Source organism: Thermoascus crustaceus (genome assembly GCF_041956765.1).
Source record: "Thermoascus crustaceus strain CBS 181.67 unplaced genomic scaffold VTN00scaffold_1, whole genome shotgun sequence".
Classification (NCBI taxonomy): Eukaryota; Fungi; Ascomycota; class Eurotiomycetes; order Eurotiales; family Thermoascaceae; genus Thermoascus; species Thermoascus crustaceus.
In genome coordinates, this window is record NW_027192527.1 from 910,160 (window position 1) to 925,570 (window position 15,411).

The 15,411-nt window shown below is 48.3% G+C and overlaps 2 protein-coding genes across 2 annotated transcripts; both read right to left on the reverse strand.

The window, feature by feature from the left end:
- Positions 1 to 1,081: 1,081 nt before the first annotated feature.
- On the reverse strand, positions 1,082 to 6,526 carry VTN00DRAFT_320 (uncharacterized protein; the record flags this gene model as incomplete). Its single annotated transcript, XM_069429491.1, has 5 exons — positions 1,082 to 2,228; positions 2,818 to 3,057; positions 3,408 to 3,569; positions 5,238 to 5,312; positions 6,240 to 6,526. 5 exons carry the CDS (start codon positions 6,524 to 6,526, stop codon positions 1,082 to 1,084), a joined length of 1,911 nt encoding a protein of 636 aa, XP_069291028.1.
- Positions 6,527 to 11,099: 4,573 nt separating this feature from the next.
- On the reverse strand, positions 11,100 to 12,165 carry VTN00DRAFT_321 (uncharacterized protein; the record flags this gene model as incomplete). The annotated part of the gene is made up of 4 exons (XM_069429502.1): positions 11,100 to 11,152; positions 11,215 to 11,386; positions 11,452 to 12,082; positions 12,149 to 12,165. The coding sequence occupies 4 exons, from the start codon at positions 12,163 to 12,165 to the stop codon at positions 11,100 to 11,102; spliced, it is 873 nt and encodes a 290-aa protein (XP_069291029.1).
- Between the last annotated feature and the right edge of the window lie 3,246 nt (positions 12,166 to 15,411).

The window sequence follows — 15,411 nt, forward strand, 5'->3', positions numbered from 1 at the left end:
GGCTCGCTTCGGCTCATCCGCGATTGGTGAAATTAACCACAATCTCGTTTTTTTTTTCAGAAGTCGCGTCTCTTGAGGCATTTCTCGATCGAGCGAGTAGTAGGTATCTTTCCGGGGAATTGGGGAAACTGTGCTTTGTTGTCCCCTCCCTCATGTAGATCCTCTATACTCCAGCCTCCGTATTATTGCTTGTGGGCCAATGAAAAGTATTCCACCAGGCATAACCACCGCATTATCGCGAGATTTGTAATTGTGCTTTCTTTGTCTCGCGCGGGTCATGCCAATATTCTCGCCGTAATTGGGTCGGAGCTTAAGGGTCACGTGGGTCGAGAGACCGTTTCAATGTAACACGCGACAGGAGCTTATGTCAACAGGGGAATCCTTCAGGAACTCGGAACTAATCTGCGCAATTAGATCCCTTCAAAAGAATCCTTAGGCTGCGACATGCCACTGCTGGAAATGGTCAATCTAGGAAGCAAGCCTATGGAATCGTTTAGAATGCCTGGATTCTAATGACTCATTCTGTTTCATCTTTTAGTCCCTTATCAGGCTCCGTGGTGACTAGGTAGGAGCTGAGAAGGGATATATGGACTCGAGTAAACTAGTATCGTGCCCCATGAACTTTGACCGATCCACTAGCTCCATGGGGAAACGGACTAGAAAGAAACGGCAGAAGTCACCTTATTCTTTTTTTGTAAAGAAAGCACCCTCCCTCATCATACGCCGTCCAGACAAATACCCCAGCCACTGCCCCCCCGCCTCTCAATCTTCTTACGACCCCATGTGGGGCCAAAGCGGTAAACAAGTATAACAGGTTTAACAAGGATAAGAGCGTAGAGATCGTAAGAAACTTTTGACCTGGCCGCTACCTCGAATAAGCAGAGCAATGGAAGAAGACAACGTCACCTGAAAAATAGCCGTTTCGCCCGCAGATTTTTTGGCCCCACCAGACGAGAGGAGATAAAGCGAAAGCATAGAAGCATTAAAAAAAGAGCATACAGGAAAGAAATTCACAACTTGGTGAAGGCAAATTTCCTTTTCCGGTGCGCGGATGAGGCTCGGCTGGAGTAAACCGGACTTGTCAAGTACACAGACTCTGCGATCCCTGTATGGGATCGAAACGGCCATAGGAAGAAGTGTCGTGTTGTCGGGAGGAATGACCGCTATCATATCCTGTAGTACTAGGCTGGCGATTATGGTGGGTCATGAGCCTAGCGGACCGCTTCAAATACTGCGAAGAATCTTCCTGATCCTTCTGCAGAAGAGAAATCAGGGAATCAAAAGACTCACCAAAGGTGTTCTCATGTTCTTCATGGTCCCTGGATGAAGAGTCGTAATCAAAGATCGGTAGTTGATTGCGAAAATGGCTTTCGGGTTTCCTGCAATCGGCAGATGTCATCGTAAAGGCTGGATCGTGATAGGTGTCGACGTTGGATGCATTTTTCATAGCTTCCATAGGATCCATTGTGTCATTCAAGATAGTAAACTCAAACGCGGAGGATGACGATGAAGACATAAGCGGACTATCGCTCAGTGGCGAGTGGTCAGTAGATGTCATTTGACGATAGTCATTCCTGCCATAATGAGAACCGCCCCTTTGGGAAGGATCGTAAGACATCAGAGACAAATGAGAACGTGTCGCTTGCCCAAGGCCCGGCGGAAGTACGGTGCCTCCGCTACCATCCCCAGAACTGCCAGTTCCGCCGTCGGGGCCCATGCTTGTGGAGCTGTCACGCCTTCCGTCCTTGTAGTGTCCCGGTGATCGGCCACGTACGACCATGGGATGCGAGAGCCTTCTAGCGATCTTAATCCACTGAGTGTCGGGATCGCTGCCGACTGGGCTTGTGATCTCCGCGTATAGTTCGACGACGAGGTTGTAATATTGCTGCTGGGCTCGCCGCTTCCCATTATTTGCGGTGGCCTTTTGAAACTGTATACGCTCGAATGTGTGCTGAGTCGGGGGCTGCGGCGTCTGTGGCGCATTCGTGTAGGAGGAAGTGAAGTCCATTGTCATGCCTGCTGAATGTGTGGGCGCCCCAAAAGCGAGATTACTGCTTGAGGCGGCTGAACCGTGGTTGAGGACCAGAGACGGCGGATGCTGCGGCTGTAATGTGATCTTCCCTGGTCTCTTTTCAGATTGCTTGTCACGCTTCGGTGTGTGTTGGACTAATTCCCGGATTTCGCCTTCCTGCGCGTTCACAATTGCTGAGATCGACATGGAAAAGGATCTGATATGCTCAGTGGTATGGTTCGGAAGCTGGACATATAGTGGCACGTTTGCAGTCCACGGACGCAATAAAAAAGAGCAGGAGACTGAGAAGTAATTTCGGCGATAGCATGTCCATTTTTCATCAACTTGGAAAAAACCCTTGTGTATTTTTGCTTGGATTTCTGGTTTGATCGTCTGGTTTTTTGTAACGATAGAATGGAGGATATCCGTTTCATAGAAGGGAGGAGCGTCCGCTGTCGTTTGCGTAGACCGCTGTGTAGGCTCAAGCAACATGTTTCCAGCGCGGCTATACATTGAGTTCGGAGAACGATCGACTGGATTTTCGAGCGCTCGAGGTGTAGTCGTATATTGGGAGTATCGCGACAGTTCACTGAGGCTCGAGTGGGGTGATGGGAATGAGCTCCTATTGAGTGTATATGCCGAGTAGCTATCCCCCCTCCCAACAAAAGTAGAGCTCGCAGGAACCGCCGTGCCTTGTTGTTGTTGCAATGATGGTGACGGACCCGAAGGTGGTTGACTACATAGCGTAGGAGATACCCTTGTCGGTAATCAGTCAAGATTTGAGCAGGCAATACGAGCTTACTTACAGTGCAGGTACCCGATGGGATGATCTGAAGTCCGACATCCTTTCATTCCACTGGTATTCTGCCGAATGAGAATAAGCGGAAGCTGATGTAGGAGGAAAGCCTTCTGCGGCAGTCACATTGCCCGGGAACACGTTGGCAAGAGAAGCATACGCGAGTGAGGAGGCTGAGATGGGGCTGGTCGAGGACGAACCACTACAAGAATCAACAGGACTCATCAGAAGCCCAGGCGAGGCCGAGAAACTGGATAAGCATTTCAGCGTCAGCTAACCAATGTAAATTATCAGAAAACCAGAAACACCAGAGGTATTGTGGGATTGAAGGCAACGGGGAATGAAACAAAGGTTAGTGCATCACTAGATAATATGTATTTCAAGATAGTCTTGTGACCAGGATAACGGGTCTGGCCGAGCGCTTTTATGGCAGCTCCAGGCAAGGAATGCTCGGCACACGCCAGCAAGACGATATAGTCAACAGCGGAGCAATGGACGGTCATCCAGGCTGGCCAGACGAGAAAGAGATCAAAAGACGAGTGGCCGTGAAGTGAACGGAGTGGAGCGGCAAGGGCAGTCAGGATTAAAAGAACCACTTACGGCACGTCATGCTGTGCGCTGTACCTAAAACCGTTGGTGACAGGCACTGAGACCGGCGGCGCCAAAGAGTGGCCAAGGCAGCCGACCCTACGATGCTGCTCGTCCTCCTCGGTCGGGAAGGCGCCCGATCCTGAAAACACCCGCTGTGGACCGATGTAGTCACTGTCAGAAGACGGTGGACAGTCTATCTGGAACGAACTCTGCAAAAGTGCGGCTGGAACCGATCCTCGTTAGAACCTCGTCGAGATAAACAATCGAAGTGCACATGCTTTGGACTGAACAAAGGGAGCAAAGGTCCGACATTCAGCAGGTGATTCCGAGTAAAGTGAACAAATGAAAAACAATATTTCTCTAAAGAAGGATAAGCTCGGGTATACCCTTGTCGCACAAGCGTACACCTATGCCAAATCTCGCACCGACGGAAGGCAGGGGTTAGGCAGGGGAGATAAAAAATTGGAGTAAGAGAGGCAAGACGGCCATTGTAATCTCAATCGTTTGTTCGTGTAGTTGCTGTTCGCTCAAGCCCTAACTCCCGCAGAGGTCGCAGAATAAAAGAAGAAGCTTACTATGATTCATTTGTAAGGCGGTACGATTCCCTTGCCGGCCAGCAGGAAGATGCTGCGCTCGATTGGTTGCCTCGGCTTCGAGTCAGCCTAACAAAGCGAGCGCGAATGGTGATTCCCAAAAGAAAACTGGATTCTCAACAGAAGCCAAGCAGTGGCGAAAAGTTAGTGACGACAGCTGATGGGAAGGCTTGTTCATAGAACTCACGGACTTCACAGTCCGGAAAGATCAATAACCGTTGTCTTTTACTGGAAAAGAAGATATTGTTGTTCCTTGACGAGATAATATTTCGAAAGTGCTCAGACGCAGCAAACAACCTAAAAGAAACAGAAACGCTTGTTAGTTGTTATTCTGATACGGGAATTAGTAACAGCAAGGAAGGATGGCAGGTTCGGAGTCCTGGACCTCCCAATGCAAAGTGGCCAAAGGATCGCTGCAAAGTTCCAAAAGCCGACTTTCCCTACAGTGGTAAATGGAAACAATCTGGTGCAGTTTTCAATTCGGAAACCAAGGTGTGGAGTAGAACATTCTTTTTCAGAGAAGAAAGGACAAAGAATAGAAAGTGTGGACAAGGAGCTGGAGGTTTCCTATGGAGAATAGTGACGGAGTTCTCAGTGAGTGGAGTATGGACGTGATTATTGCAAAATGCAGCTTGCTTGCTAGGAGCAGGCACGACACAAGATGCGTCGCAGTATGTGGTTGGCCAGACGAAAAGTGCCTTCAGCTCAACCTTCATGATACCCGCAAGTAGCGAATCAGCCAAATAGGGTGCCTGTAAGATCGACGGCTGGGACTGTTCCGATAACCGGATTCTGAATGGATCTTAGGGAGACAGGACGAAAAGCAAAGGCAGAAACGAGAGTATTACTTACTCAAATAAGCCTGCTCGGCAGGATTTCAGAAATGAAATAGTAACGAAGAAACCTAGCGATGATGGGCGGCAAAAGATGCTTTAATAGAAGCAACGAATCTCACTTGCTCATCTGCCGTCCGACAACCTACTCCACCACCTTCTGGGGAGGTATTTCCCTCGTTTCACAGCTGGACAAGTCCACTACCGGGACCTTGGACAGGAAAAGCCTCCAAGGCTTATTTCATCCAGTAATAGTAGCGGCAGCTTGTGGTTGATGACAACAATCCAAATCGGTAACAGATAGTGCTGGTGAGGTGAAAATGGGCTAGAGCGGGAAGCTTAGGCGGGTATCTCTAGATCGACGAACGAGGGACTAGCTGGGTTGATATTTGTCTCTCAGAAGCTGAGCATACTGCCATTTCCTCTGCATGACCACGTTCGGGACAGCCTTGCCTCCAATGTCCAGGCCGGCCTCACGCCCAATAGTTCTGGTACGCACAACTTGCGGCGAAGCTATCTGCAGGTCGAGCGGAAAAGGTACCTGGCTGTGCACGAGCCTCGATCCCCGGAGGTATCGAGGTCGATTCGAGTAGCCCGTTCTCTCTCTTCTGCCAGGATTCATGTGGATCAAGTCAGATGTAAGAAGCTTTGCCGTACGAAGGACACTACAATGGCAGGCCGCAGCACCGGAGATCGAACAATCAATTGGCAGAGGACCATTAGCCCCCCGATCAGCCATGAGAAAACTGCAAGTAACCATCCCTCATCCCAGACAGGAAAAGGTCACAAGCTTCTCTGTCGACTTCAAGAAGCAGGCTGCATCAACCGTTTATTTAATGGCTTCAAGGCCGTTAGAGGCTTCATGAACGTAATGCCGATGGTTCCCGTGTCCATTCCCTGATCTAAAGACAATCACAGGGGATCCAAGAAATAAAGAGACCAGAAGAAAGTCTCCAATTCAATACAAATTGACACCGTTGTAGCTTAACACGAATTCTCCCTGAGCAGGTTGACTGTATACTGCCGATACGTTAGCTATTTTAGGGTAATAAACGTTCAGATGTGGCAAAAGGCAGAATAAGATGGCGCTAAAGTCAGTTGGCGAGGATCATCTCCAGGGCTGCAGTCACCGTCAGGTGTCCAATGGCATGAGCGGAGACTGTCGGTGCGTCTATGTATAGCTACGACGATGGCGGCCAACCAATATGATTCAAGGCCCACGCTAATAACTGAGCAAGGACAGACCCGAGGTCCCAAACCAACTGATGAACCATCAAGTTTAGTAGCTTGAGGAAATTCCCTAATAGCACAAGCGGCTTAAGCTCGGCCTCGCATGTATCCATCCCATCCCGGCAGGGGCAGATCGGGCGATCAACGGCTGAAACTGAGCGGCAGCCTAGTGGCCAGGTGCTCACCGACAGAGCCGGAGCTTGGAGGAACTCAGCAGCAATAGGCCAATTTGGCTATAGCAAGCCAGTTTCGGGACTGTGATCAAATGGCCCCCATTGGCCTGCCCCACAGATGCAGCCTGGAGCGCCCCAGGGTGAGGTGAGGGCTCGATGACATAAGTGAGCTTCAGGCCCAGGCGCCAGCGGCTATTTGTAAACAAAGCACAAAGAGGGTATCTTGATCCCGTGAAGAGAATCATCCTCAGCCAACGGACTAGAGGCCAGGACCCATGCTGCCTCCTGGAGTAACCCATCTCGTGGCTTGAAGATGGAAGGACGGCGGGTCCTGCATGCTCCGGATGGCTAGTTGTCTCGAGAGCGAGATGCACAACACTGGAGACGGTCCTTCCGGAAAGTAATTGGCAGATAGCAGGCAGGGCTAGTTAGGATCAGTAGCTAGGAGCGGAAGCAACGCCCGCAGGGGAGGGATGTCATGCATATGCGGCGGGGTGTGGCGCGTACTGACCAGCACAAGGGTGGAAGGTCTTTGAATGGAGCAAGCTGTTGGACTGTGGTGTAGGGCCAGTGGGCAGGGGCCACAGAGGCGATGCTGGCGGAAGAAGAGGCTACTGATAGAGGGGGAAAGGAACAGAGACATGGTGAGCAGATGGAGTGAAGTTCTGGGTTCGAGATGCTGTACTGCGCGGACGGCGAGGCGGCACGTGCACAGACCCGCTCATTCGAGTATAGGCCGTCTTTGTCTACTCAACCTCAGCATCCATATGCCATTAACTGCGGATCGGCACCCTACAGAGCTCGATCTGGATGCAACTTGGCTTTTGCACCGTGAATCTTTTGAAAACAGCCAGCGGAAGCACATGGCTGCCTCGGCCATTTTGCTCTGGAACGCTACTCTGCCGCAATGCATTTTATCTCCGTCGGCTGATTTGGAGCCCGGACTAAGCTTGCTGTGCACCGTCCTTCCCGATGCACTGAAGTTATAGGACTGGATTCCCTTGCAAATGGGGAGTTGAAAGTGACGGGTACACCCTTCCTCCTACACTGTCCTGTGGAAGAATGATTTCCGCATGATGAAGAAGATGCTGTTCGGACCCTCCAATCTACACGGAGAGCTGCATCGCTCATCTCACCTTGGCGCTGGTGGTGTCAATATCATGCCACTTAGCATAGGGTGGCTACCTAAAGTTTCATGGAGCAGGTGCTTTCGGCTGTATCTGCCATTTTGGTGTTGCTGATAATTACTTCACGGCTCGACGGTTTCGATGATTCCTCCTCAGGGTCTGTCCGCGGTAGATACCTTTTTGTGGATGGCAACTGTGTTACGGCAGTTCAACCGCTCAAGGCCTTAGGACCCAGGGGTTTCAACTCCCGAAGCGCTCGATGATGCATCTATCCGCTGACGATATTTCGGGCTCGCGTGGCTATGGTAGCTTCCCGCTTCGTTTTAACCCAGGAAGGCACGCTCTACGGGATTCCTCGCATGGGTCACATATCAGGATGAGCAGATTACCCTTCCTAGGTGACGCTGATTCAATTCTTGGTTTGACAAACGTGGTGTCTGACCATCCCATCTTGATCCCGCTTCACAGTTATCGACCTAACGATATGTCTGCAGATCTGCAAATCCCTTCCGTCATCTATGCCACCTACAGTCGGCCACAGATGACAGCATAAAGTTGCCGCAGTCAACTCCCAGCTGCGGAAATTATTGGCTACCTACTTTGCGCCGATTTCCCCAATACTATAAGTGGCGTCAATGGATCAGTCTGCTCGGTTTTTGATAGCTCGCATTGACAGTAGCAGCCTGGCTTTTTGAAAATGTTGCCTCCTGGTACAGGCGACAAGCCGAACACGGGATGATAGCCGTTGGAGATCTTGAAGGCTCCTGTTAGAACTCCACCAGTAGGAATCCAATGTCGAAGCTTCTGTTACATTGAGACTCCCGCATGTGGCTCCACTTGGTTTAGCTCATAATGAGAACTGTTCTCACTAAACTTTCCAATCAAGAGTTGCATACCTCTGCCGGACCCTGTGAAGGGAAGCTCCATTGAGTAACGTTTTGCAGAGCCTTTGGCAAATTGGGGGCCTCGCGTCAACTTTCTCGACCGCAGGTTAGGTTGCCCCTTGTCAACTCAAATCTGCAAGAGCGTTTCTAGAACGACGGCGACATGGAGGTTCACTGCGGTGGTCTCTATCGAATCGGATATCCTGGGCCCAAATTCCCACGAATTACTCTTGCCAGGTGATTCTGTCTATAATGACTCAGCCAACAAAATGTCGCCCCTTTACTGAACAGGCGTCTCGAAAATTCCTCAGATTACCCGATGCTGCTGGTATCCAACCAAGGTTCTTCAACAATTCAGTGCGACGAAAAGTGAACGGCGCTTTGGCCAGGGGTTCTTACCATTATGATTGATTCTTGTCCTCAAACTGGTGATTATGCAAGAGCGTCCGTTCTGCATGTCCTACACGTAATCTGAAAGCGAACTTCATAGTCGATCATAGACTCTATTCCTGAGATAAGAATTTCAGGTACGTGTTCTGTTAATTCTGCCTTGACTTGTTCTTGATCGGTCAGGTTGGATACGCCGACGCTCTACTGTACATCACATTATAGCTTCACAGTATCACACCCCCTGTTAAGATAGTTATTGTCTAACAACCCTTTTCCTAGTCGATGAGCGCTCCATCTTATTGGTTTGATAGCGGGATGAAGCGGCAGGATACTCTCACCATACACCTCCTCACGGAGAGGTGTGGTAAGCCATTCCAGAAACGTAACGGGATGATCATGTCTTATAAACGCTTCTTCTAGCCCCGCTTCTTCTAGTCCCTCAAAGCTGCATTCTGCCATTGTCTTAGTCTATCCCTGGTACAGGAGTCCCGAGTGTGTCAGATGGAGCGTTAGACTTCGTGCAACCGGCTTGTGTTCCAGCCCTTTCGTCGCATACCCAAATTGAATGGCTCCTCAGACCTGCACCTCCAGACCAATCCTACGAATACGTATGAACTAGAGCGCAGGAAATGAACCGAGAAGCCTGGAGCAAAGCAAAGGCCTCCCATGAATGAGCGATAAAACAAACCAACTTCCCAAAACTGCGATAGGCCCGGAAGGATGACGCGCAATATTCGCCGTATTCCCGAATCATCGTTGGAGCTGCGCTAGGCCAAAGCACCCAACACGGGAAGATCGTCCTTTTGCAGCCATTTTCGGATCATTTTGGTGGCTGTTTCGGGATCATACCCAGAGCGATTTGGATGACGGGGTCTGGGGGAGTGCACCATCCCTGTATATGGATATTACAGTGTCATTGCCACCCATTACTCTCAAGCCTCTGCACATTTCAACAGGCGCAGATGCGGCAGACGCCTAGTGTATGACTTAGTCTATATGATGTAAGATTATGTAGAGACTACCTGCAGTATCCCTTCGTTGAGGTCTCGTGCCATCACCTAACCATGCAAGTAAACAGTGCTTCGCCCGTGCGTGATTTTCCTTCCTACCTACAGTAAAATCCATGCTTACCATATGGGTCATGTTCAAATGAACACTGAGAAGGATCGAATACATAGCTTCAGTCGTCAGGTATATTAACTTTTTATCCGATGACACCTTGATGGATCGGGTCTTAGAGCGTTAAATCCTTATAAAATGATACCGCGCAGTAGACACCTGGGAATATAGTAGAAGGTATATATGGGGCCACTCAAGAGCCTCCCAGAGCCTCTAGGAAGATAATATACCTTCTATTTAATTATTTAGGTACTGTAGATAATAATCTCTAGAGGACATCCGAGATAGATGATGATCCGGAAACACTGGTCAGACCCATTCTACTTGCTTCCACAATACCCTGAACACTACTGATTTAGACGTGTCGAGCTGATCCTAATGGAACAATATCAACCAGACCGATGAATAAATACGAGTCGCTATAATATCTCCGGTATAAATCTAAACAATCATATATATATATTTCTCGGTCACTTTCCCAACCCTCCTTCCATACACCATCAATATAGTAGTACACGGAATGTGTAGATTATCGCTAACGATAATAATACAACTACTCTCCGTAATGGTTATGGTACCTCGAGGTTTCAGAGTGTCGTAGACATTTATAGGTTTCAAATACAGGGGGCTTACTACATCCACATGGCAAAATAACGATTCGATAGTTACCGTATAGAGAGCGAGGGTCATATCACATTGGGTCCCGGATGAGATTCCCTGCAGACTTGGTTCTGTCAAAATGGTTACATTCCAAGCCTTGACAGACAGTATTATAGCATCCAGAAGATACTCGCGCTAGGTATATGTCTCGAAGATGTTCATATCTAGGTGCGAGTGTCTAGGCAAGGAGCAATCTGTGTTTCGTGCGTCGCACACGGTCGAATATCACTAATACTTGAAGACTATATAATAAAACAAAACGCTAATATTTTCAGAGAATAGTGTCATTTTTGTGGATTTCGATTCCACGGTCCATTTCGGAATCCTGTTGGCCGAGACGATTTTTAAAAGAACCGGTCAACATAGTTCATTTTGGTATCTCAAGAACTAGAATTCAGCTATCCAACCCATGAAGGGGCTGCTTAAAAGGGCTCCGGTGCTATGGATGAGCACCCCCCTTAAGAGGCCTTGAATCCCCAAGGGACCTGCTTGAGGTAAAATGCTGGGAATACCATTTTTAAATATTCCATTTTTCTATGCAGCCCTCACTGAAGCGAAGCAACATGCGACTCTGGTCCCTTCAGCAAATCATCATTATCAAACAGTTCATACAAGTATAAAATAGAAAGGTCTTTAGCCATGAATAAGTCCACCTAATGAAAGGTCAAAGCCTCGTGAAAGAAGACATGAACTTAAGAAGTCCTCTTCGCGAACTCGACGCGAAGGATAAGATGGCGGTAACCGACTGGAAAAAAATGAGTTAGCATATGATCCAATGCGGGTTTTGTGTTTTCTTCAATAACTTACATCCATCCATCTTCTCGCAAGCACGCGCGGCGTCGGCGCGGTCTGCGAAGCTGATGAAGGCAAATCCCTTGGCCTTCTGGGTATCTCTGTCCCTGGCCAAAAAGACCCTGGTAACGCGACCAAATCGTTCGAACAAATCGCGGAGCTCCTGCTCCTCTGCAAGCTCGCTCACCTGTTCGAAATTGTCAGCCTATAGTCCTTAAAATGAGAGATATTCTGGAAAGACGAGTAACTCACGTTTGTAACTCTCAATGTAGCCAGATCGTCTCTCTCGTACTTGCCACCCATTCTCTCGCCAGTAACAGCACCGCGGTTCCGCAGGTGAGGAGGAACGTAGCTCGCACCTCCACCGCCGAGAGCTCCAGGAACTGGTCTGTCTTCGTCGTCGCCATCCAATCCAGCGCCTCCGGCCGGCTCGTCGACCGGCGCCATGGTGTCCTTGAACGGGCAACGAGCAGTGAAGTGCTCGCCGCTGCAAATACGACACTTGACCTTCTTGTCCTTGAGCTGATCCTTGATGCCACCCTTCTCACCACCGGCCTTCTCAGCTTCCTTGGCCTGAGCCTTCCAGTTCACGCTTGGTCGGAAGACGATGTTCTCGCCCACGGAGGTGGTGTCGAACGACGGACCGGGAGCATGGCCCTTCTCGAGACCGAATTTCGCCCATGTCCTCCGCTCTGCGACCTGAGGGTTTACGTGTTCCTTGACGACAGTGGTTCGGATCCGACGGGTGACCTTGACCTTCTTGCCTTCATCGTTGAAGCGGTAGGAAACGACGGTCTTTGTGCCATCTTTGTTGGTGGTGACTTGCTGCGCGGGGAGGGCGGAGGGGTCATCGAACTCCTCGTCGTCGGCCCAGTCGGCGCGGCTAAAATGCGAAATCTGTTAGACACAATAATTCAGACTCCGGCGCGAACAGGGAAAAAATACTCACTTTGCTAGTTTGGACATCTTGGATGATATGGTTGTCTCTCGAGCGGTTCTGAATTTCTCGATTTCCGAGGGAGGCGAATCCGTTGTGGATTTATTTGATGCGGCGAGGGAAAGTGGCGCAGGTGTCGATTTGTGGCTTGAGTCGGGGCCGGATAATGTCACGTGACGATATCAGTCCCATGTGCGAAGCAGCCCGGACCTTTGTCATTCCCAAATCGGACAACCTGAGAGTAAACCTTGAAACTTGAAGTGGATCGAAGTGCAGAGCTAAGCATCTATCTACTCACGGATAACATATGCTCTTCTCTCTCTTTTCAATTTTTGTTTCATGTTCTTAATTTTAGCTGAGAGTGCTAAAAACCTTTGTTCTGTCCTCGATATTGCCCTTAGTACTATTTGTACCTAAGTTTACTGCTTTATTAACTCAGTCCGTAGCATCGTTATGATCGTCGGAGAATTTTTTTTTTTACGTAGTCCAGACGATCAGAACGTGTTCATCTTGTCAAGTCTCGAACCGACTCACTTGTTTTCTGTCTTTTATTCCATGAAGTCCAGCAGTCGAACGTGTAAGCTACCAATTTTTATACTAAATTATTATTCAAGATCGGGGCTAAGGTATAATTAGAGATGATTAAGCCACACTACTGCTTAAGGCCCTGAGGTCCCTGTAGACATAAATAATAGAAGGGCTACTTCAGATCGCGAAGAGACAACTTCTCTTCAGGCAATTTGCATGAATCTCGTACATGTGCAATGCATGTATCGGATAAGAAGTCTATTGGCGGTTTGCATGAGTGATGGAGCTGGTGGAGGGATCCTTAGGCGTAATTGGCCTTGACAGCGCCATAATTCTTTCCCTCGTACCAAAGTGTATACTCGCAGTGTGCCGAATAGTATGTGGCATGTATCTCGTAACCCCATTGTAGTACCGTCTATTGTCCTGTCCACGGCGAATTGGAATATGAGATAAGGGGATATCATCCAAGTTGGGTTCCAGGTAAAGATACTTCTTGATATCTAAAAAAGTATGTCAAATGAGAATTCTCGTCTTTGATCGAAGAAGCGTGCTACTCACTCCTGTTGAAATACACCGTCTGCATCGAGTTTGTAAAGGGACACGCGGAATAAATTTAAGGCGCTGTCCGCGACGGGCGACCGTCCCACCCAGTCTGTCTTTATAGGCTCCGCTTCTTTGATTTCGTCTCCCTTAGTATGACATCTAGTGCAAAGCATTTCTGATAATTGTGCCTGTCTCATTACCTTGTTGATAAACCAGTGCATAACATCGATCACATACTCTCCATCAAAATAGTCCCAATACCTCGGCATTATTAGTGGTACTGTATCAAACCGAAAGCTTAGATACCCACTTTTGGTTCTCATCGTGGACCTCGGGGTCAAATTGGACCGTGCAAATGATACCATAATGCTTCCTAGCCACTCGAGCGTCAATAGAAATCTTGGGGGTGAGGGAGCAGTATCCGCCAGAGCCTTCGTTAAAGCACCTCTGACCACTGCCGTCCAGCCATTAACAACCTGGATGACCTCAATCCCAGGCGGAATCTCAGCTTGGAGATAGTTGCGGAGACAAGGACTCTGACCAAATCCACGGACAAAAAGGACGGCCTTGACCTTTTTCTTAGATGCTTGAATCTGACCTTTCACGAGTTTCAGCACCTCCAAGAGTATAGGATGAAATATTTCCACCATTTCCTTTCCAGATATTTTCAGTCTACCTCGACGTACTCCCAACTCTGGGTTGTCGGCTATACCAGGAACTGGATCATAAAGTCATCTTTTTGATCGCCTCCAAATGTTCTTTTTGTGCAAGTCTCAAACCGATGTAGAGCCTCATCGAGTGTGTCTCTACCCCATCAGCATTGGATGAAAATCGTTCTTCTAAAAATTTTTCAAATCGCCTATTGAGACATGTACTCCCGCAAAGGGAGCCGGTTCCGGGTGCCTCCTCTTTAAGACATAGAGCTGGAACAAGCTGAAGAATGGGGAATGTGATGATATCAACGGTCCCACCACCTGCGTCACAAAGAACAATGGTATCACCAACTTTCAATCCATGCGGGCTTTTGGACTGCAAAGCATGGATGGCTGCGGCTTCAGGTTCAGAAATTGTGCGAATCTTCGACATTTCCCCAAGACCCGCCATTTCTGCGCAAGAGAGCGTCGTTGCTTTTGCTTTATCAGACCAAAACAGCAGGGACCGTAATCACATACTCCAGCTTCATAGTGTCAAAGGAGCTTCCAAGCTTCGTCTTCAGGATCCCTACTGTGTGTTCACGTAGTTTCCTGAGATGATCGGTGACAAGGTTCTCAGGTGATGCGTGGTACGGAGGAGGGATATTTCTGCAGTCACTCTGAGCAAAAGATAAGCGCAAACTGATTCCATATTTCTGGCTTGGATCAAGGCCAAGTTTGATCCATTGATGTTCTGGCATGTTGTCGAGGATCTGAAAGCCCCGTAGGCATTTCGGACCTGACTGATGATATTCATAGGCGACTTCAGTTGGGACCTTCTCGCTTGTCATGCCACTCGAGGAACTAGAGGAACTATCGGGTCATTGATTGATGACGTAGTGAGCATCCGGCTGGGAGTTTTACCATTTTTCTTCAAGGCATTTAATCATGAGAGATATTTAACTTACATTAGCTGTTTGAGCCCAGGCAACACCTGAAAAGGTGATTCCAAAGTCCACTGCAATCACAATGCTTTGTCCAACTCCAGTCTCTGTTGCCATATTTTCTATTATTCTTGGAGATCTCCTATCACGTAGCTCGTGGTTGTGTCAATCATGACAGATCTCATTATAGAAAAAAAAAAATAAAAATAAAAAATAAAAAAAAATAAAAAATAAAAAAAAATAAAAAATAAAAAAAAATAAAAAATTACCTACCGCTGTTTTTTTCCTGCGCTCTGTTCTGGCCACAGGAGCAAATAGAAGGTCTAAGCCTTCTTCTACTAGCACCCAATTTTTTGTCCTTTTCTTAGTCTTGCTTTCCCAGTCCTGTCCCCTTCACTTATTCAATAATCCCCTTCCCCTTTCAACCCCTGCCCCTTCATCCTTCGTCCCCCCTCTGGCACCAAATGTGCTCTACTTTCCAGCAAAGAAAAAAAGCCAGAATAGCAAAATGTCGCCATTCAACTCATGTACTCATGTTTCTTTTCCTTTCTTTCCTTTGGTCTTCAGTTTTTCTCAAGTTATCGAATAGAACTTGCCCAACACCATCACACCTTAATCACTGTCCCTA